At 38.3% G+C, this 24,265-nt stretch overlaps 1 protein-coding gene across 16 annotated transcripts in view; it reads right to left on the reverse strand.

Annotated features, from left to right (window-relative positions):
- The window catches only part of ZC3H14 (zinc finger CCCH-type containing 14), a 38,246-nt gene that overhangs the window by 4,947 nt on the left and 9,034 nt on the right, over positions 1–24,265 (reverse strand). For 8 of the 16 annotated variants that reach the window (XM_060123317.1, XM_060123091.1, XM_060123024.1 and 5 more), the window contains 7 exons: positions 23,623–24,052; positions 22,923–23,083; positions 22,426–22,526; positions 21,043–21,198; positions 8,028–8,102; positions 3,200–3,359; positions 2,001–2,233 (listed from right to left, as the gene is read on the reverse strand). In XM_060123317.1, the coding sequence (XP_059979300.1) occupies positions 2,001–2,233; positions 3,200–3,359; positions 8,028–8,102; positions 21,043–21,198; positions 22,426–22,526; positions 22,923–23,083; positions 23,623–24,052 (1,316 nt within the window). The remainder of the gene's footprint in view (positions 1–2,000; positions 2,234–3,199; positions 3,360–8,027; positions 8,103–21,042; positions 21,199–22,425; positions 22,527–22,922; positions 23,084–23,622; positions 24,053–24,265) is intronic. The other 8 variants (XM_060123245.1, XM_060123167.1, XM_060123752.1 and 5 more) reach the window with 5 other exon arrangements.

Here is a 24,265-nt window from a genome sequence, read left to right on the forward strand (position 1 = left end):
TCCATGCTATTTTAAAAACAGTAAAATTTATTATTTAGCTCCAGGATATAAAAGTATCCAATATGATAGTCTGGAAGGAGGAGTTTTCTCCACTTTTAAATTTTCTTGTGTGTAACTCCTGCAGAGAAAATATGTTTTACCATCCGCTCCTAAAGAACATACTTTAAACCCATATACATGAGAATGCAGACCATGTGAAAGAAGTTAAGAGAATACCCAAGAGCAGGTTGGCTGGAAAATGGAGTAAAGTTGCTAGATCTCATGAGCAATATTAAAGAAGTTAAACACTTTACAAGGAAACTTTATCTTTCTGATGAAAAAATTACATCATATATACACAAAGGTCACAATGCTGGTTTTCCCTAACATTTACTTCATAAGCTATTAAAACTCTTCCTATTTAAGTTTTAAGAGGCAAATTCACTTTTTATTGCAAGCTATAAAATCTGTGCTGCCATAGAAGGCCAGTGGGAGCGGCTTAAAACATATGCTGCTGTTGGTGGCCTCCTTGAAACACTCAACAGAAAGCCACCAAAAGCAATTACCAAGTTTCAACCTCCCTACTTGGAGGTGGAGAGCAAGAGAGACCAGAGCCTCTTTGTGGAGTTTTTCCAGCCTCACTTATGTCCTAACTACCATTACAAAGCTTCATCTTTGAGCAGCCATGAAAAATTGAGAGTCCCAGATCAAAGCAATGGTAAAGAAGGCTCACCACTCATCACAGTTGTCTCCATAACGGCCACAGCACTTGTGTAACCCAGGCAAGAATTTCTACTAACATGTTATTTAGATTGTCACTGCTATGACACGTATACCAATAAAGCCTAACGTGGACATCTACATTTAAACAAAATTAGACCCTAACACACCAAAAATTAAACTACCAAACTGAAAACCAAAGTACTAAAAACACCAGAATCTTCTCTTATTTTAGACAAATATATACAGGATCAAGAAATCTGGACTGCCTGATTACTATAGTTCTTACCACCTTGGTTAACATGTACAACTTTTCTTCCTTTCAAAGAAAGGTCAAATATTTCAACTCCCTCCACCAATCAAAACCATGACACTACACTACTGACTCACAGCAGAAAAAGCCCTCAGTTAAAGATAACAGCACCATCTCCTTTGCTCAGTCATGATCTCCCCCTGAAGGCTATTTTTAGCGACTGAAAAAGGTATTTGGTACATTTTCGTATCTCTACCAAAAGAGGATTACTTCGCAAAAATATCAAAACCCATTATTGTTTTTTCTTTGATACTCTTCATATTTAAGATTCAGTAACTGTCTCCCCTGCCAATGAAGGTGTCCCTAAAATTTTTACAAGCTATGACGAGCATGATTATCATTCTCTAACATGAATGAAAATGCTCAGTGGCACTGCACCTGCCACTGGTGTCCAGTGAGAGAAGCACTGATAAGAAATGCCTAAAAGCATGCTGCTATCTGAACTGAGTTCACCTGATTTCCAGTAACTACTATGCCTCTATATCAATTAATTTAAACATAAGGTCTTTTCTAAACTTCCAAGAAGTATTTTGACAGATTAGGTGAGAAACTCCTTTCAAGGGAATTTCACTGAGGTAGAAATAGCATCGAAATCCAAATTGACTTTTCTGTCAAGCTAATTACGAGAGACTACTGCTGGTTCAAGTGGAAAGTAACAAGTATAGTTTCTAAATGGGAAAAAAAGGTAAACAAGGCACCAAGAACGATGGTTCATCCTTTAACAAGTATATTGAAGAGGTATTTTTTGGCTTCCATGGCTGAACTCCATTTTAGCGCTGGAATAACAGCCCACTTATGGAACACATAAGGGACAAACAGTCTCAAATTTAACTGGTCATTTTGTCTGAGAGAAGGAAAAAGGCCACTACTGAATTATAAATGAAAGCAAGGCCTACAACCAATATTCATTCAAGGTTGAGAAACATGTCAAAGACATCCTTCACAATGACAGCACCCTGAGAAGGGAAAGTCTGAGCTCCCAACACACCGTTTGTAAAGCTACCATCTGGGTCCTCAAGCTGCCTGCTCAGCAAGTGCAACTGCTGTGGGTGGAGGAGACCCGCGAGTCCCTCGTGTGAGGCTGCAGTGTGGTGTGCGGGTCTCATTCCTTCAAAGCTCATGTCCTCCTCTTGATCTGACATGTATCCTGGGGGGCTGGGGACACCATCCAGCGTCACTATAAACTTGGGACTTGCAGGTTTATCTGGTTGTACAAGATCTCTGCCAGACAGATAGAAAATACCATAGAATTAGGGAAACACGCACAAAAAGCCAAGCCTCCTAGAGTGCTCTTCAACAGAATTATCAGTCCCTTCCTTGGTTTGCGGTTTCTTCATTAACAAAAAAGACTTGGTAGGACTTACAGGTACAGCATCAGTGGATTCCTGCTAACACACAATGACTACGGCCAATCACTGCAGCATCAACACCACCGACCCTTCAGGCTGCTCTCAGGGCAATCTCCCCTCAACCCTGACCCCTGGCATCCGTTTGACCTTCATAGGGTCAAATGGAAATAAACAGAGAAACCAGCATCTATGCTCAGAACACAGAGCCAGCAGTTCTATATTTACACTGATTTTATTAACTCTATGTTTGTTTCTTTACAGAACATTCAGTCCATTATCTAAGGAAATAATCACCCCAACCCAATCTGCTAACTCTCTGGTTAGACTTCCTGATTTTGATCACCTGGCTTTTTAAATTTCATTTCCTGAATGTGCATAAAGAAAAGAATCTCTTCAGATTCTTTTTTTTTTTTTTTTTTGTGCGGGCCTCTCACCGTCGCGGTATCTCCCGCTGAGGAGCACAGGCTCCAGACGCACAGGCTCCGCGGCATGTGGGATCTTCCCGGTCCGGGGCATGAACCCACGTCCCCTGCATTGGCAGGCGGATTCCCAACCACTGCGACACCAGGGAAGCCCCTCTTAAGATTCTTAAGGATCTCTTAAGAAAAGAGCTAAATCATATACTGACTTATTTGCAGGATAATGGATTTCTGAATAAGAAAGATGAACTGGAGTTTTTGAAAACTGGATGTGCCTTATGATACATGGCCTAACTACAGAATCAATAAAGCACTCTACACTGGGGGCTAGGATGGGGAGGGGGGAAGCTGGGAACTAAAGGTTAACCTCCACTTCTAATCAACACAAATTAGCTACACAAGAAAAAGAAACCATCTACCGTGTCTGCATAAGGTGTCCTGAAAGTACCCGAAGGGTATCTGCAGTCTTCATCCCCGACTCTTGGTTTGGTGCCACTACTATTTCCTCAGACAGCTTTGGCTTCTTCAGAATAAATGATCTTGTGTCTGCATGGACCATGGATTCCATGTCATAGTAATCTGAGCCAAAAAAATTGGCCACAAATGTTTACTTTTGAATATACCTTGCATTCCCAACATCACACACGTGAGAAGAATGTCAATCTTTTATATATTTGTAATTATTTTCAAAGGAAAATTACAATGGTTCTACTCAGGAATAAGGCTGCAATTCTATGCCAAACATCTTTTCAAAGAAGTCAAGTTTTCCTTTCCTCATACAGCATATTATCAAGGCATTCTAATGAACACTTCCTGCCTACAGTATAGAAAGGTTCTTCCATGAGGCATCTAATGGGATATTATTAACAATAAAACTTACTTAAGTACAACAATATTTTCTAAAAACATAAAGAATAGAGACTCTTAATGCACCCTAGAATGATACCAAGGCTGTTTTAAAAAAAACAATCTTTCTAAAATCTGTTTTGTTCATTTTGCACACTTACAGAGCAGAACATACCCTGATGAAAAGAATACAACTGGCATAATTTCTGCCTGGTTGTAGATGGACTACTTTGAAAGGGAATTCTAAGATGAACTGACATTGTTAAAAATATAGCAAGGAAAACTGACCTTTAATGTAAGCAGCCACAGATCACATCATCTACGATATGATTTTTAAGCTAAACTACTTTATACAATACACCAAGCCCTGGAGCCCAGGATGCAGTTGGTTGACCTATCAATAGGCAATCAACAGAATGAAGTTAGTAAGTCACAATTCTCTTAAAATTACCAGGGAAATAACAGAAACCAAAATTCACAGGATACTTATTCACGTTCATTCACTGAACAAACTGAACATGTGAGAGCACTGTGCTAGGTACACAAAGAAAAAATAGAAAAATAGATGTATACATAATTTCAGAACAGCATGCCCCAAAAGGTGATCCAAAAGAGGTACGAACAAAGTGTTGGGAGAATACAAAGTAACCTACTCCGGCTGGGAAATCAAGGAAAAGTTTACAGAGAAAAAAGAAAAAGCTTACAGAGGATGAACATTTGAAGCAGGTATTAAAGGAATGATCAGGAATAAACTAAGAGGGAGAGAGAACTGGAGAATAGAGCATTTCAGGTAGAGTCACTGGAGAAAGGCAGGGGCTCTCCTAGGGACACGGTGAGAAACGTGGTGTGACTGGAGGGGTATGTGGAGGGCTGAGTACGTAAGTGGCAAGAAGGCTGAGGCGTAAAGGATCTTGTATGTGCCAATGAGTTTGGAATCTGGTCTAGAAGAAGTAAGTAATCCAGAGAGTTTTCTAAGTAGGGAAGTGACATGAGCAAGTTGGTTTTTGGAAAAACACAGTGGCAGGAATGGACTGGAGTCCCAGATCTCAGCTATGAGGCTTCTTCCCAAGAGAGACGGAGAGACTCCGAAATACCAGATTCTCACCCCTTGTCCTCTCCTCACACACGTCAGAGGAAGAGGAGACACATTCCACACTCGAATTGGCACTAGACTTCACAGCAGATGCATTTTCAACTACTGTCCCAGGAAGGAGGCAAACCTGCTTTCCCCTGCAAGGGCAGGAGAAACAGTAAGACAAGTGTAGGAGGAGAGGCTTGTCCTTGAAGCAGGACAGGAGAAAGAACAGTTTTAAAAGAGAGCAAAGATAAATTTCAATTTTAGATTTCTTTAGTTTGAGGATTTTGTGGGACACTCAGGTGTTTAGAAAGAAGTTGAAAATTCAGATTCGAGACTATCAGGAGGGGGAGAGAAGTAAGAGAAGCGGAGTCGAAGCTGAAGGTGAAATGAGGACATTTAATAAACTGTACATAGTTGGCGCTGCCATCTTCTCACTGAATCCTCACAGGGAGCCTGGGAAGCAGGTTTTCCTCCATGTTACAGACGACCACTTTGCAATTCCAAGCTCTTAGATGGTTTACTGAGCTCTCAGAGCTATAGCAACAGGAGGGCCGCAGTTCAGTCCACGGGCTGCTGCCCCTTCTCACCGCCCTGTTCTTTCTGAGGCACAGCAGTTCTACTAGTCTGCATCTTGGGAGAATACAGTAGAGATGGAAATAATGCTGAGGGCACGACAAAGGATAAAGTTAACATTTTAAGGGGCAGTAGCGGAGAAGGGGAGTTGAAGGAGAATGAAAAGGAATTAGTAGAAAAACAGAGAGAGAGTGAAGTCCTGGAAGCCAAAGGATCAAAGATGGAAGAAAACATTGGAACTCAAGTGCCACACACCACAGAGTTTAGAGAACTGTGCACAGAAAACAGAGCTATACACTCCACACGAGCCACTGGTCACCTCTGCAAGACTCACGAGAGCAGCCTGGGTCAAGTAGGGCAGACAGATGGGAGAGTTAGTGACATCTTCTGGGTAAAGACCACAGGCTGAACCCACGCATTGTTTCCTCCTGAAACTCTAATAAAATGTCAATTAAAGGGTTAATTTTTTTAAAAACTCACAGAGAAAATAATTGTAAAAGAAGAGATAACCATATTTTGAAAGTAAAAAACTAACTTAGTAGATCTCGAAAAGCAGAATCGTAAGCCAATAATAAAGCAATCTAATGTGGATCCCAAGATTCTTCAAAGGCTAAGAAAGTGGCAGCACAGGGGACCCCGGGAAGGGGTTGGGAGAAAACAGGGTACAACAGAAGTGGGTTCAAGTGTCCATTTCTCTTTTATTTATCTGTTTTCTTCTTTTCTGATCCTTACCACACCTATTCCCCTAACCTTTATATTAAAGATACTTGGAATAATTGGAGATGTGCTTTCCCATCGATCATTGCTAGATAAGCTTATGATGAAGCATCATGGTCTCTGATAGAAAGGTGCCACAACAAAATTAACTAAAGGTATATACTATTAGTTTTAAAAATCAGTTAGATTTCCTGGTAACCTTTGACCACTTCTCTCTTAGAGAAAAGTGGAGCTTTAGACTCCTGAAAAGGTAAAAACAGAGAGGGTTTCTGGACCAATGAATGCCAGCCATGTTGAAAGAAGTACGATTCTGAAAACGTGTGGGTTAAGTAAACATTACATAGTAGTTAATGTTGAGGTGCGTCCCTCAGCCCCCTGTCCCCACTTAGCTCCCAGAACCCTGACAGCCATTCCATTTCTTGAAAGATCTTTCTTTGGAGAAGCTTACCAACCTGATAGAAAAGACCCAAAGACACAGACATCATGGTGTCCCCAAAGTAAACAGGCAAGACAAATCACTCTCCACTGCAGGATCTACATTCAAAAGTCAAAACCCCCTACCTCATCCCCCAATTAATGAACCCAAAACACCAACCAGCTTTTTAAGTGCCCCACTCTTAAATGTAAGTCAACCAAGGATCCTCAGACATCTGAGAACGTGTCATGAAATACAGTGATCAAAGCAAACAACCTGGAGAAAACAAGACCAAGGAGGGAGGGGAGGAAAATGTCCAAAACTGCCTTTAATATCTTCAGAGAAATAAGAGAAAGTATTGCATACATGAAATAAAATCAGTAGGTTAAAAAATAAATTAAAGGAATATGCAGAAACAAAAGGGCTCTCAGAAATAAAAAACGTGATAGGAGGTAAGCAAAGGATATACTAACTCATAAGCCTTGTAGAACTGCTTGATGCTTCAAATTGTACATGCATCATGGATAAAAATAAAGGAAACAAAAAAAGTTTAAGAGTTGATGACGCAAATACAACATACACAGACCTTAGCTGCCGAACATTTTGAAAATACTCTTATGTAGAAAGCAGGATGGAATGTGGGGAGATGAGAGGGCAACATCAAGGATGAAGAAAACCTCAACACCTTTACAGACAGAAGGGAGAAGCCAGAAGAGGGTAGAGCCCAAAGCTACAGAAGTGTGGCGACACCAGGATGTTCGTCAACTGAGTAGGATCTGGCATCTGGGTAAAAGGTAACCCTTAGAGACAGTAAGCACACCTTTCTAAGACAGAGGCCAGGAAGGGTCAGGGAATATAGTTGCTGACTGTGGAATCCTGAACACGGGTGAAGAAAATTCAGTTAGGAGCCAACAGGGAGGGGTCAAGGGACCACAGCTTCCAACACTGGGCAAGTTTAGAGGAAACAGATGCAGGAGAAAACAGGATCTGAATTAACGATTCCAGGGATCCAATGGCTCCTTCCATTTATTCAGCAGACAGTTATTAGGCACTTACACGCATCTGGCAGGGGCCAGGCACTGAGAACACAAAGATAAATAAGGCACTCACCCCAGTCCTGAGGTAGCCCATGGTATTTCTGTCTGTGTGCTGGGGGTCAGGGAGACAGGTAAACAAGTTACGGTGGCTCTAAGAATGGTAAGCTCTAGGTATAGCCCTGGCCATGAGATTCTAAAGTGAAGCACAAGTGAGGAGATAATGTTGAACATGCCAGAGGACACTAAAGCAGCTCAGGGCAATGGCAAAATTTGGACGGAGAGTAGGGTAGGGACTCAAGTGGTCCCTAAAGCAGGGGCATGAGCAGCCAACAGTTTACAGGGATCTGGGTGAAATGGCATCAAAGGAAGAAAGTTTCTGCATGAGGTGAAAAATACAAACACCACATAGCATGAGGAAAATGCAGATCTTATCTCCTGGCCCTAAAATATTTTCACAGATCTTAATATGGAATCTTAGGGCAGGATCTAAGACATACAAGATACATTAAATGAGGTGTAAGGAATGGAAATAACAACTGAAAAATGCTAGATTACAAAGAAAATTTAAGATTATTACCAACCTTGACTGATCTGCAGAGTTTCTGCCATTACTGGGTCAATTTGCAGTCGGGATAACAATTGCCTCTGTTGAGTTCCTAGAATACAAATTTTAAAACTTCACTAAGCTTAAAAAACAAACAATACCAGCACGTGTGCTTCCCAGAAATTAAGACCAAAATAATCTTTCTGGGTTCTTAATTGAAAGTCTTTAAAATAGTTTAAAGCTTCAACAATACAATTTAATAATATTTATAGACCAAAGGTCTGTAAGACAAAAATCTGTACTCAGGTTAAATCAAAAATGGCAATGGTTCTCCCTGTCTGGAAGCTGGTTTCCTTGGATTGGAGATAAAGCCTGGTGCTAAAGAAAAAGGGGGTGCAAAAGCGAGGGGGAGGTGCTGCAAGGACCCTCAGCTTGCGTCCTGGGAGACAGGCAACAGCCAACTGCAAGATCAACATGAGAAGTGTTTCTCTCAATCACCTAGGCTCTCACCATTATAAGTCAATCCCCCACCCACAGAAGTGCAAAACAACACCCCAGAGTTATCTGATCAGAGTTCCCAAAAGACAAACTACAGGCTTGGATGGATACAAAAAGAATAATGAACAAGTAAGTAGACACTCAGAGCTCTACAGCCCAGGTCCTAAACCAGCAAAGCATGTAAACAATCACTTGGATCTCCTGTAAGAAAAGATGCTCAGCTAGAGTATGTATTATTTCTTAAACACGTTCATAATTTCCTCATAGTTACACTGCAAAATGAAATAAAACAGAGACACAGAATTGATTTTTCTATCTTCAGTTTGAGTGATGGGAGAATATCATAACTTCTCCAAACCTCCCCAGCCCAGTGCTCAGCAGATACTAGGTACTCACTTGCTGATTTAGAACAGAAGTGTTACAGTACGGTGTACGAGGGAATGTAATTGATAGGGTTCCAAATACTGAAATATCAGTAAGACGCACGCATGCTAATTCTTAGTAAATCTATTACTGTCAGTTTCACAAGGACAGTCTGCTCACTCACTGCCGACATGTAAGTTGGCAACTGTTTGCCAACTATCATGTTTCATTAAAATTCAACTTCAGTAAAAATTTTAAAACCTACCAAAGTTTTATCAGCTATTTTCTTTTAAAATATATTATATTATATTACATTTTAGTGGTGTGCAAAAAGAAAGTTAATTCCTTTCAAAATTATCATGGTTAAAAACACAGTAAATCCTGAGGAGCTGACCTGAAATACAGATATCATTTGGTCAAATTGTATTCCTGTAGGACAGCTTGGGAAACTGATGTGTAATTAGGTTACAGGAATTCAAATACTAACAACAGGTCTCTTTAGCATAAACAGTGAACAATGGAAGAATTATACATTTCCAAGTAATTTCACAAGACAGACACATGAAAGAGGACCATTCTCTGACATTTTAAGTTTTGCTTCATCTCTCTATACTCATCTACCTTTTCAAACCATCATTTTAGAGAGATCCACTAAAATGGACGGAATTCTAAAGTCTAGGCTTCTAAATTAAATCATGTAGAAGAGTCTGATTTTGTCATTAAAGGTCCATGAAAAATTCAAGTTCTCTGTGCCTTGCTGCCTCCATATGAAAACTACTACACGATGATATCACATACTAGGAATTTACCTTTCTCAATGTTTCTAAGGAAGCCAATTATTTTTACATCAGTAGTTCCTGACTGTGATTCAAAATCTACTACCTCTTGAAGATATTCAAACTGTCTGCTGCATTCAGATGTTAACATTGAATATTCATTCATTTTAACCTCCAAAGATGAAATTTTTGCTTCATTCTGTGACACTCTAACATTTAAATCAAGAAGATTTGCTTCCACTGTCAAAATTGCTGCTTTCATCCCTTTAATTTCACTGATATCAGTTGATATTTTCCTTAGAAGTTGGGAAATATTGTCTAGCTCACTCAGTGAACAAGAGGAACTTGTTACAGAACCTAAGTCAATTGGCCCAGGTGAAAAGAAAACTGGTAAAGATGGTGATGGAAACCTTGAAGACATTTTCATAAAATTCTCTTTCCTTCTTAGTATTTGGTAATTTTTCTTTCACAGCCCATTAAACTTTCATCAAAAATAAAAGCAATCACTAAGGCTGTTACTTTAAGAAGTATTAAAAGTAACATTTTAAAACCTATAAATTAAAAGATAGAGCTGTACATTTCTGGAGTCAGAGCTCCAAAGTAAATCTGAAAATGCTAAACAAACCAGACCAATGTTCTCTTTGCCACAACTAAGAAGCCCTAATATGCAGGCCCCTGTATCCTGTGAGTCTTACTTATAGCTCCTCTCTAAACAATAAACCCTTATTACACACAAAATAATTCTGGCTTCTGATTGGCTGGAAGCAGACATGTGACACACAAAGAATTTTCTATTATTTACCTCATATGAGGAGCACTGAAGATCTGAAGCATAAACTAAGCAATAAAACAGCATGACATACTTCATACCTGAATATGATGTGAACTTAATGTACTTTTGCCCCTTCATCAATTACCCATAATTTTCAAGCTTCAGATTATTTTTAAATTGTTTTATCTAGTATCGAGTTTCATTTCCCCTTGAAAATAGTAATAGGACAGTACTTGACACTTCCTTTCTAGGGAGAGGATAGGGAGGGTAATTGGACCCATGATCACAGACAAATCTCTTTAAAAATATATGTGGTGGGCTTCCCTGGTGGCGCAGTGGTTGAGAGTCCGCCTGACGATGCAGGGGACACGGGTCCGTGCCCCGGTCCGGGAGGATCCCACATGCCTCGGAGAGGCTGGGCCCGTGAGCCATCGCTGCTGAGCCTGTGCGTCCGGAACCTGTGCTCTGCAACGGGAGAGGCCCACAACAGTGAGAGGCCCGCGTACCTCAAAACAAAACAAAACAAAACAAAAAAATATATATATATATATGTGGTGATGGGACTTCCCTGGCTGTCCAGTGGTTAAGATTTCACCTTCCAAAGCAGGGGGTGTGGTTTCGATCCCTGGTCAGGGAGCTAAGATCCCACACGCCTCATGGCCAAAAAACCAAAATATAAAACAGAAGCAGTATTGTAACAAATTCAATAAAGACTTTAAAAATGGTCCACATCAAAAAGATCTTAAAAAAATGTATATATATATGTGTGGTAATAATGGAATTCAACTGTACTGATATAAGATATGGTGGAAATTTAAAGATAGGGAAAATGAGGACTTGGCCTTGGTTTGATACTAGATCATTATTAGATATGTGATTTTCTCCCATTCTGTGGGTTGTCTTCTCTTTTTCTTGATAGTATCTTTTGAAATACAAAAGTTTTTAACTTTGATGAAGTGCAAGTTAACTATTTTTTTCTTTGGTTTCTTGTGATTCTGGTGCCATAAGAAACCACTGCCTAATCCAAGCTCATTTAGAGTTATACCTATTTTTTCCTAAGAGTTTTATAATTTTAGTTCTTACATTTTGAGTTAATTTTTATATATGGTGTAAGGTAAGGGTCCAACTTCATTCTTTTGCAGGTGGATATCCAGGTGTCCAGCAACATTTTTTGAAAAGACTGCTCTTTCCCCAATGAATTGTCTTTGCATCCTTACTGAAATTCAAATTGATCATAAGAATACTGGTTCATTTCTGGATTCTCAATTTGATTCCATTGGTCTGTATGTATACCCTTATGCCAGTGCCAGTCTTGATTACTGTAGCTCTGTAGTAAGTTTTGAACTTGGGAAATATAAGTCTGCCAATTTTATTATTTTTCAATAGTTATGGCTATTCCAAGTCCTTTTCATTTCTATGTGAATTTTAAAATCAGCTTGCCAACTTCTACAAAAAAGCCAGCAAAGATTTTAACAAAGATTGAGTTGAATTCAAGATCTATTTGGGGAGTATCACCATCTTAACAATATTAAAGTCTTCCAATCCAAGATCACAGATGTCTCTCCACAGCTTTAGTTTGAGAAAGGTTGTTTTTACTTTGGTTTACTCACCAAGCCAACAAATAAGCTGTGCAAAATATAAGGATGCAAGACGGTAAACACAACTCCCCACAGCCTCTCTAAAAGAATTTGTATAAAGAACTGTAGCCTTTGACTTCCCAGTTAAATAGATGTCATTCACAGTTAGAGAACAGAGAAAAAGTGCTGAAATTTATACAAGAATCTTTATTCGTTTCTCCATTACATCTGTAAATTAACCTAAACTCTTCAAAATCTTTACACAGAAAATAATTTTCAAATTTTACAAGGCTTTAGAGTTGCATGGAATTTTTTTAAGAGCACTAGCTAACAGAGGACATGTATAGTCAATATTAGGAAGAGTGGCAAATCCCCAGCCAAGCACCACCTGCAAATCAGCTGGGCAGCAAACACAACTTCAGTGAGCAAAGTAGAAAAGTGCTCTAACAGGGGATGGGTCACAAAGAAACAAAGTGCCTAAAAAGAGGCCATTTGAGGCTTCAAAGCCTGGGCCCTTCAAAGTTGGGCCCAGCCCAACTTTAGAATGCAAAATAAGCAAAGATCCTTCCATAGATTCCAACGTCAATATCCATCAACAGAGGAAGTTCACATATTCTTGGGAAACCAGAGCACAGAAAGGTGAAGGTCAGCTAGTGAGTGGCAGAGCCGGGTTTGCCGCAAGCGGTCTCTCTCCCTGAGCCCGTATTCATAATCACTAGGTTATTATACTTCTATGATACATTAAATGGAACAAAACATGTTACAAAGAAAATCATGTGGTGTAATTCCTTTATACAGACATACATATGTACATATAAATATACAGATAATTCTACTCTATACAGAAAGGATGGACATGTACATACATATAAAAAAAATGCCAAGACTACAGACATACACCAGTCTGTAAATGCAGTGCTTACCTCTGAGGAAGGCAGTGGGCTGAACGAAGGGGGAATTTTCCTTGTTTTCTCTGAATACAAAAACTCCTCTTTACTAAGAGTCTTTCACAGTGATTCCAGTCCAACATGATATATTAAGTATATGCATTTACAGCCTCTCCTTCTGGAGAGTCCGCAAAAATGAAGTAAAGAACTTAAAAATGGCACAAATCCTTAACATAAAGCAATGGATTCCAAATTGGGTCTCTAAGAGGATAATCCACTTTGTTCTAACATACATATCAATAAGAGCATTTGAGTGTGTATATGTAAACTAAATACATACATTTAGCGTACACACTGAAAAATAATTTTAGAATACAAGAAACTGTATGGTCAGAAATCTGGAGATCCCTGATTTAGAGATGGGGGTTAGGAAGGGATCATAGCAGATGAGATTTCAACCACCTCTGGAAAATAGAAAATACATGCACAAATACTGACCAAGCAAAAAAGCCATAAATGAGACACTGGGAGAACCACAAGTAAGATGCAAGCAGGAGTGACACATTCATTAAGGCAACAAATATTTACTAAGCTCCTACCACATGCCAGGCACTGTTCTGGGTGCTCGATAACAGCAATGAAACACACACACACACACACCACCACCACCACCACCACCCCCCCCCAGTCAAAGAACTTATATTGTGGTGGTTGAGGGGAAGGAGATGAGCCTCAAAAAGAAACAAATAAAACACATTTTATGTTGATGATATTTAAAGCTCCAAGTCTAGATAAAAGTATCCAAACTATGAAAATATAAAATATGTATTAGATGGCAATAAGTGCTATGGAGAAAAATTAAGTTTTAGAAAAGGGGGCTGGGGGACTTCCCTGGCACTCCAGTGGTTAAGACTCCATGCTTCCACAGCAGGGGGCACACGTTCTATCCCCGGTCTGGGAACTAAAATCTCACACGCCACATACCGCGGCCAAAAAAAAAGAAAAAGGAAAATTGTGGTAGGAAGTGTGTGGCTCGGGGGCCTAGGGAAGGCCTCACAGAGATGAGCAAGCTATGTGGACATCTGGAAGAAAACATTGTGTATAGGCACAAACATTTAAAAGATAAAATTTTTTAATTTTTAAAAAAATATTCTTTTCTAAATAAACTCAGCAAATGATATGGGGAGAATCTAGGCAGCTAGTGGGAGTGTTTAAGGGCCCCCCAGGGAAATTCCTCTGCAATTTCAAGACCAATAAAGCAGCTCCTTATCTGCTTTATTTAAAACAAAACCTGCCCACAGTAAAGCTTACAGCCCATGCCACAACACTAGGTACGTCTTCGTACTGCCTTTTCTTATACTAGTAACCACGTGTCCAGACTTCTTAAAAAGAGCCTGCAAATGAAAGTGCAAAAACACCAAACAAACACTGATAGAAAACTATCCATTAGGGGACAAAAGAGAATTCTCTAAAAAAAAATCCAAAAAAACCTCTTATTATGTTCTTCAGACAAATTTGAAATGATCCTGTATTCACAAGATACTATGAAAAACAGAACAAGAGAGAGCTTGTGGAAATTTAAAAATATGCCTGTCTTAAAAAAGAAAAAATAGGGGGACTGAAGATAAAGTCAAGAAAATATTCCAGAGTAGAACAAGATCAAGTTAAAATTGAGGAGAGAAAAGGGAGAAAAATCAAGGCAGGAAATTTATCATCCAACTAACAGAATTTCCAGAAGAAGAGAACAATGAAAAGAACAATTTTTTAATAGAAATAATATAAGAGAATTTCCCAGACTGAAAGCATGGGTTTTCAAATTAAAAGGGTGCCCAGGGTATCCAGCCCGTAAGTAACTAACTAGTACCTAGACTTATCACAGCAGATTTCAGACATCAAGAACACATAAGACTAATAACCTATAATGGAAAAGAATCTGAAGAGAGAGAGTGTGTGTGTGTGTGTGTGTGTGTGTGTGTGCGTGTGTGTGTAAATCAATCACTTTGCTGTATACCTGAAACACTGTATATCAACTATACTTCCATTAAAAAAAAAAAAACAAAGACAAAAAAACAAACCACCACAGAGAAAATCCTAAATATCCCCAGAGGAAAAGCCCTAGTATTAATAATGGAATAAGAATCAGATGGGCTACCAACTTCTCAGCATAAACATTAGAAGCCTCAAGATAATGAAGTCACGCCTTCAAAGTTTTTTGAGGATCAGAATTCTGTACCTAGTCGAAGTATCAAATACTTCCGATTTCTAAGGGCTCAAAAAATTTACCTCCCATATAAGTTTCTTCATGATGTGGTGACAAAACAGAAGACTATACTGAGAAGATAAAGTGGGATCCAGGAAATGCAGAGCAAACTCGGGGGAGGAGTAAATCCTGGGATGACAGCCTTGAACCAGACCTAGAGAGCAACCAGTGGGATGATCAGAAGAGGACAGAGGCTCTAGGAGGAAGGTACCTAAGAAAAAAGGGAAACCCAAAGATTTAATAGTATAAAATGATAGACCTTCAGACTATAATACAGGTAGGCAATGCAAGAAGGGGGAAAAAAAGAAGAATCAAAGAAAAACAAAACACTGTACATAAGGGGAAAAATGTAAACAACTCTAGGGAACCCCTAAATGAAGAACTCTAGAAGATGATGTAAACTTGGCCCTGAGAAGCATTTTGAGTCTTAATGATTTAAACACTGCTTACTGGTTCTCTACTTTTACAGTCAATCTACAAAGCATGGCAACTGTAACTAGAAAAACAGAACAAAATGTAAATTAGATCTTCAGCAATATAAAAGTACGGGTGACAGAATTTAGAAAGTGGGGGGATGAGAAAAGATGTATAAGAATTAAAGGACATAAATATCCTTATCTTTCAGGAGTCAAAATATACTGATACAGTTAATCAGACAAGAAATAGGTGTATTACTTAAAATTATAAAAGTAATCCGTAGATGAACTAAAAATAGTGAATTTACTACATGGGCTTGGAGGCAAGGAAAAGTGAGAGTTAGATACTGATATACTGTAGCAAGAAATCAAAACATAACATCTATAGTTGGTGAATTAAGAAACAGCGGTATAAGCATATTATTACAGACATGGAGAAAATGAAAGAAAGTCATAAACAGAAGCATTTAAAAGTGGTGGCCTCCAGGAGAACCAGTGTGGAAAATAATGAAGCAAAGAATGTTACTTGTTATTCTAAATTGTTCTATACTATTTGATTATTTTCTAATCTATCAGCAGGTATTGCAATGATTTGTTTTGTTTTTCCAAATTTTCTATGGTGAGCATATATTTCATAATGTACCGTATTTTACTTTAAATATAAAATTTTATTTAACATATACCAAATAGGAAAAATAAAAGGAAATCCATGCCTAGACACATTGTAGTGAAACTGCAGAACATCAAAGACAGACAGAAGATCATGAAAGCAGCCAGAAAAAGGACAGATCACCTACAAAGTAACAACAGACAATTAGAATAACAGAAGTCCACTCAACAACCATGGAAGCCAAAAGACAATGGCATAATATAAACAAGGTGATGAGAGCAAATAACTCTTGTTAACCTAGATTTGTGTATGCAGTAAAGCTAGCTACTCCACAAGAACAAGGAGAAATGAACACTCTTGTAGGTGAACAGACTCTTGGGGAAATTTACCACCAACAGACCTGTTCCAAAGAAACTTCCAAAGAATACACTTCAAAATACTTTAAAATACTGGAAAATGACAATCCCCAAATAACATTCAAGTGATATGAGAAAAAAAAAAACAATAAATATGTAGGTAAATATGAACAAACACTGCCTGGGTAAAACAGTAATGGTGCCCAATTTATCCATTAAAAAAAGGGCCAAAATGGAAACACTGGAAACATAATGTAAAGTCTGAGGGGGTAAAACTGGAGCTAAGGTATTCTAAAATCTATTTACTGTTTGGGGATGGGGTCAGAATATTAACTTCTGGAATATTAAATCTGTATGGTAAAATTTCAGTGGTAACCAATAAAAGAACAGAAACAGAGTTTAAAACAGTACAAAATAAAGGAGAGCTGGGCAACCAACAACAATTACAATAGTGATTAATGAATCTTTAAAAAAGACAAAAAAGATCAAAAAATGAAAGCAGGCAAATACAAACCAAAAAAAGGTGACAGAAACTAGTCCAACTCCATCAATAATTCTCATATATGTGAATGGTTTAAACTCATATAAAAGCAAGCTCAGACTGAATTTTAAAACAGTAATCTAGCTTTATGATAGTTAAGAGATACGTATGCCTAACAAGGTCAGAGAAGACTAAAAAATGCATGAAGCACGTATATATGAAGCAAATACTAACTAAATAGCTATGTTAATATCAGACAAAACTGAGTTGAAGATAAAAGCATCATTTAGTACATAAAGGATTATAGATACAGATAAAAGGTTCAATTCATCAGGAAGATGTACCTTCCTGATTCAATTCATCAGGATAATTTTAAGTATATGTGCACCTAGTTTAATAGCCACAAAGTAACTGAAACAAAATCTACCAGAAGTACAGAGAAATGAAGACAAATTTGTCATCCTGACAGGCAATTTCAAAACCCTCTCAATCACCGATAAGTAGACCGAAAACTCAGCAAGGTCAAGATCTGAACAATATTAACTGGATAGCTTTGTCTACTAAATGCAAAATTCTCAATTCAACAATTAGAGTCCACTTTCTTCCAAAATGCACATGAAAGACGTACAAAACTGACTGCCTTAAATCTTAACTATTTTCATAAGAGTATGTATTACACAGATCACATTATCGGACCACAGTACAACTAAGTCCATAGTATATAATTAAAAAGGTTAACAGACAAAACCCAAAACTTCCATATACTATGAATTAAAAACACTTTTAAATAACTTACAGGTCGAAGAAGATCATAATGGGAATTAAAGATAATTCAAATGATAATGAAAAATGTATATATCAAAATTTGTAAGGGCTTCCCTGGTGGCGCAGTGGTTGAGAATCTGCCTGCCGATGCAGGGGGACACGGGTTCGTGCCCCAGTCTGGGAAGATCCCACATGCCGCGGAGCGGCTAGGCCCGTGGGCCATGGCTGCTGAGCCTGTGCGTCCGGAGCCTGTGCTCCACAATGGGAGAGGCCAACAGTGAGAGGCCCGCATACCACAAAAAAAAAAAAAAAATTGTGACATGCAGCAAAAATGGCACGTCAAGAGAATTTCATAGCTTAAATGTTTACATTTGCAAAATAAAAAGGACAGGCTAAGATAAATTAGTAAGAAAAATATAGATGGGTATATTAAAAATAAGAGCAGAAATCAATGAAATAGACAACACACCAAAAGAGAATCAATAAAGCCAGAATTGTTGTCATGATAAACCTTTGAAAAGACTGACAAAATACACTTCTAGTGACAGATTAACCCAAGACAAAAAGAGAAAAAGCAAAATATTTTGAGGTGGCTAGCCCAGTAAAACTACAGAGGTCAGAGAGATGAGAGAACACTATCAACAACTCATGCCAATACATGTGCATAGATTTTTAAAAACCTGTCACAGGGCTTCCCTGGTGGCGCAGTGGTTAAGAATCCTCCTGCCAATGCAGGGGACACAGGCTCGAGCACTGGTCAGGGAAGATCCCACATGCCGCGGAGCAACCAAGCCTGTGTGCCACAACTGCTAAGCCTGTGCTCTAGAGCCCGCAAGCCACAACTACTGAGCCTGCATGCCACAACTACTGAAGCCCGCGCGCCTAGAGCCTGTGCTCTGCACCAAGAGAAGCCACCACAGTGAGAAGCCCGCACACCGCAATGAAGAGTAGCCCCCGCTCGCCGCAACTAGAGAAAGCCCGCACGCAGCAACAAAGACCCAACTCAGCCAAGATAAATACATAATTAAAAAAAAAAAAAAACCCTATCACAGACAAAGCTACAAAACAGTGAGTAAGCACACTAATTAATGACTTCGCAGTGTGTCACTTCACGCTTGCAAACAAATGGTACCGGTAAGAGTAGTAACAGTCCTCATCGGTAGAGATACTTGATACCTTTTCAGTTTTTTAAACTTTTACTTTAAAACAAAACGATGATATAGAAAGCCACACAAAAGTAAGAGTTTAATGAGTTCTTATAAGGCAAAACACCCTTATAACCACCATTCAGATCAAGAAAACAGACTATGTAAGCTACCCCACAAGCCCCACTTCATGTACTCCAATATAATCAGTCCTATTCAAAAGTAACCACCATACGCCTTTTATAGTAATATCTACAGTTTGTGATTTTATCACACAAGTGTATGAACCTAGACACTATAATCTTACCCCTTTTGTCTTTTAAGTCTTTTAATCTAGAATTCTCAGGCTGTTTGACCTATACAGTGCCCCAGAGAGGGTACTTTGCCTGTTGCACGCTCATGGTGCAGCAATTAACATATTCCTCTGGCCTCTGTACTTCCTGCAAGCTGACTGCTGCATCAGAGGCTTGATCACTCAGGTTCAAATCCTCTGGCAAGACTAAGGTAGTGTTTTATTCTTTCATTGGGAGGCACAAAATGGCTGATTTTCACTTTAAAAACCATTTTAGTAGCCATTATCAGTGCCTAGATTCATTAATTCACTGTTAGTTGGGAAAAACCACTAGAATTCTATCATTTTGTTTTCACTTCTTAGCTAGAATAATTTTAAAAGATGCTTCCTTCATCTACTATATCACAAGGGGTAGCAAACATTTTCTATTTTAAATTCTGTGGGCTTTATGGTCTGTTGCAACTATTCAACTCTGTGGTTGTAGTATAAAAGCAGCCACAGACAATACATAAACAAATGGGCATAGTTTACTTCCAATAAAACTTCACTTACAAAAACAAGTACTAACTCCTATACTACTTTGATACCCAGTGGTACCACCCTTAAAGGAAAGACAGCATAAATGCTCAATTATTTTATTTCTCTGGTTTCCAAGACAATGAATTAGTATCTATTATCCTCCAAAAGGACCGACTGTTTACTTAAAAATGCCATCATGAAATCACAGATTCAAAACCGTTTGACAGACTTCAATTCACTGGAAATCCTTACTAAAGCTCAAATCCCAGTTTCCAACTACTCTTCACAAATTGGCCCAGTTAGTACCTACTGGCTACTTTAAGGGTTTTCCCATTTTCAGGTCCATGATTTATTGGAACTGCACATAATGCTGACACAGCAAATTGCACACCATAGTCAAAGACTTCTTTAAAAAAAGAGAGAACAGACAAATATAAGATGGAATCCTTAAGGCTTCACAAAACAAGTAAATTTGAGATGAACCTGGAACAATTTAAAGGACACAGCTGAGGAGGAATGAAAAAATGTATTCCAGCACTGTAAAAGTATTAAGTCATGACGAGCATACAGTTTTGGTGGGGTTTTTTAATCAGATCTCAGTAGAAGAGGAAAAGAACTAGACTCTTTCCTGATGGGAACAGAAGAAACAGGTTGGAGAGCAGTGGAGAAGGGCTGGGCAGGCCCAGGGACCAGAAGCTGCCTAAAGGCCAAGCTGATGACATCAGTCCTAGATAATGCACAGTAGGAAGAGAAGCTATAAATGCTCTCACAGAAGAGTCACATGATCAGAGTCACACTTCAGACAGGAGAGTCTGTGCAAGAGTTGGGGGTGGGAGGTTGAGAGAAAGGAAGCAGAAAGATCAGCTGGAAGTATGTCAGGCACAAGGGGATAAAGTAGTATCACTGGGACAATAAGGCAGTTCTGGCAGGTCAGAGACAGGATGCTCAGAGAGGGGAGATTTAAAGATTTCAAGTTCAAGAGAAGAGGAGTAGGATTAACAAAAAGAAGAAAAGGAAGAATGTAGGTATCTATGTATCTTTAAGTAGAAGCTTTCTAAAGACTGGCAATTATTAATGCTAGGTGACTGGGTTCATGGGAATTCATTGCACTATTCTCTCCACTTCTGAGAACACTAAAAATTTCCCTAATGATAAGATTTAAATTCTAAAAAGTGTAGGTACAGACTTTCCTCATGGTCCCTTATTCTATTTGGGGGCCTATTAATAAGCCCTTTTCTCATAGTATAACCAACATTTCATAAATACCCACTGGAAAATACTTAATGCCTCATGAAAAAAGTGTAATAGGCAATGAAATATCATTTAAATTATTACCTTGACTTTTGTCTATATTATCTCCTTTTGTTTCCTCTTCTTTAATGGGGGAACTCATTCTGGGAGCCCTGCTTTGCCCCTGGACCATTTCTGCTAGCAATTCTTCTTGAGAAGTTCGAGTTCTGGGGGCAACTGGAAGTGTCTGTTTCTGTGAGACTTTTATATAAAAAGCAAAAAAGATGGAAATCCAAATGAAGTAATATTTCAAAACTCAACAGTGAATATCACATTAAATATAAATGCCTCCTTGGGTTTAGAATATGAGGAGTTAGAAACAATTCATAGACACCTCATTTTTCCTTATAATATTCTATGACTCAGTTACCCATACTTATGTAAACAACATTTATACATTTTAAACTACATGCCATAAATACACTGCAGCACACATGTATTCATTTTTAACCAAATGTAGTCTGGGTTCTGCCTCATGGTTCTATAACAATTTCAAACTGTAATCTAGATAACCTAGGTGAAGAAAGAATTTCAATGCTATCTCTCAAAAAACTTGGAAAACTCTCCAATGACAAAAGCAGGAAATTAAGGTCACAGTGATAAGTCTGAATTTCTCATCATTGTAAACACTCAATATTGCTGACAGACCAAAAAAGAAAATGTAAACAGATGAACTGTTATGTCAAGTGTTGGCCTTTGCCTGATAATCCTTACCCTATAAGCCAAAAGCTGTTTATGTTCAGGGTTAAATTAGGGATGAGGAGAAGCAAGGGGACAGGTGACGATCAGGCTCAAAAGTTGCTAGCTTACAGTTTATTTCACTTTAGAAAGCGGTCATATAAAAAGATGCAAAGGAGAATAGAAAAGCAGAACAATGCGAAAAGAACAGTCATCAAATCCATAGCAAAAATAAAATTTAGAGTGGGTAATCATCACAGCTTATTAACAGAAAATTTTACATATTGGCTATAGCACATGGGGCACAGAGTAATGGGTTCTACTGAGAGGAAAGAAACCAACCTGTTCATATACTAGACAAATTTTTCTAATTTCAGGCTCTTAATATTTGCAAATTTTGCTCCCTTTTAAATAACATAAGTTCATATCTAATGTTGACTCTAATGCTATAAATATGAAAAGTCTCATATTTATCAAAACTCCCTTTAAGATTTCCGTTATATATTTCACATACATTAGAAAGAGGGAGTAAAAGGCATTAGAGTTGCTCAGAGAACTAAGTTCCACTGACAGTCGGGAAAGCTTCTCAAACTGGTCAAATCTCCTTTTAATCATTCTCTGAACCTCACCTTGGTCCTGACATCTGGCAGGCATCTGTATTTTATCACAACTTGAGGAGCAATCATCTATAGCTTACTCAAGACTTACAGAAATCTCTTACTTAATGTCAACATAATACATTTAAATTACCTGCAGAGTAGTTAGTTGTTTTTGTTACGGATTCTTGAGCTTCAGATATAGCCTTCAAAATTAGATTCTTGTTAGCTTGTTTGGAAGGTGGAAGTGAAGGTCTAAAAAAGTTAAGAAAGGTATACTGATTAAATTTTAGATTTGAGTTCTTTACATGCTAGCCATCCATTATACCTTTACTACAGCCTTCTCTTAGGTTTGGAACAGACTAGCTGTAGTTTTTAGGAAATGCCAACTGGATAAGAACCTTATAACCTTATAACTTTTTAAAATAATGAATTTGGATCAACCTTCCTCCCACCCATATTACAGTTTTTAATATTCTTTGCAATCTTCTCCAAATTTAGGCAACTTCTCTTTCATTAATAGAAGTGTTGCTCAAAAACCAATGGAAAAGTCTTACATGGTATTAAATTTATATTTTCATGATACCCTCTTCAAGGAACCCAGAAGACTCCACCAGGCGATGAAAAATTAATGTAGACATGTTCGGGTACCTCCGTTCAGGTTTCGCTGGCACTGACACACTGCTGGAGATGCTTCCTGTACGGGACCCACAATCATCATCTTCCTCCTCCTCTTCTCCATCATGATTGAATTTTTTTACTTTAACAACTGAACTTACCACAGGCAACTTTCTCTTCCGAAAGTTTTCTTCCTGCAATCAGATAAATTTCCACTTACCTAGTCTCAGAAAATAAAATTCTACTACAGAATACTTGCTTCTTTTCAAGAAAACGCCAAGCACATTAAGAATTCATGGGCTATTTCCCTGGTTTCTTATAAAAATACAAGTAATATCTCCAATAGCCAACCTTTAGCTAAAACAAAAACCAGTGCTTTAATTCATTTATAAACAGCAGCATATAGCACTGTTGAGGAAACCAATAAAATGGAGTTACTCAATTGTTTACTGGCAGTTGCTGTGAAGGATCTAATACTGACCTAAAATCCTCGCAAAATGATAAGGTAAGGTTAAAGCTATCTCAACTGTTAGCATCCAGGAAAGTAAACAAGATGTAAAGTATCTGTAGCCAGTTGTGGAGAGGAAAATCTGACTGATGTATTATGTTGAGCAGCACAGAAATCAGTTTAAAACAAACTTGCAGTATGTGTTTAGTTATTCCATGTACAATTTAGCATTAAGAACTGACAATTTTCAGCCTAATGAGTCAGAATTTAAAAGTATATACAAACCTCAATGCTCATCTTTTCTGAGCTGTTTCTGAAGAAGGGACTATAAGTCTCTTCTAAGCTGTTAAGCACTTCTGGTTCACACAAACGTCCTGTTTCATATATCCGGCTAGTCTGAATATCGAGTTGCTTGGCAGCATGAATACTGTTTTGCTGCTGCTGAAACTGCAACCTGTTTAAATGAGCACCACTGTCTGCATTTCGACTTGCAGGTGGTCGATAAATTTCAATAGAAGGGCGAGAAGAACCATACGTAAGTGTCACTGTAGGTTTTTTCTGAGATAAGGGATTCTCCTGAACAAAATTGAGATCTTCATCAATGAGATCATCTGGTTCTGGCTTAATATCAATCACATCTTCAGAGGGTGCTGGCTCCCTCAAAGGTTTCACTGTTGACATTAGTCGGGTTGCAGCTCCATCATCATAAGTCTGTCTGTTAAAAAGGAAAACAAAACCAAAAAGGGTGTGTTACCAATTTAGAGCATTATCTTCAACTCTTCAAAGGATATTTAGATACATCTTAATGAAAAAGTATGGATAATCCCTTTATGTAGTCCATTAAAAACTACTTTGAAATTGCATTCTTTTTTTTAAACTTTGACTTACTACATTTTATATAAAAGGTAATCATACTTTGGACTTATCC

The sequence above is a fragment of the Lagenorhynchus albirostris genome, chromosome 1 (genome assembly GCF_949774975.1).
Source record: "Lagenorhynchus albirostris chromosome 1, mLagAlb1.1, whole genome shotgun sequence".
Taxonomy (NCBI): Eukaryota; Metazoa; Chordata; class Mammalia; order Artiodactyla; family Delphinidae; genus Lagenorhynchus; species Lagenorhynchus albirostris.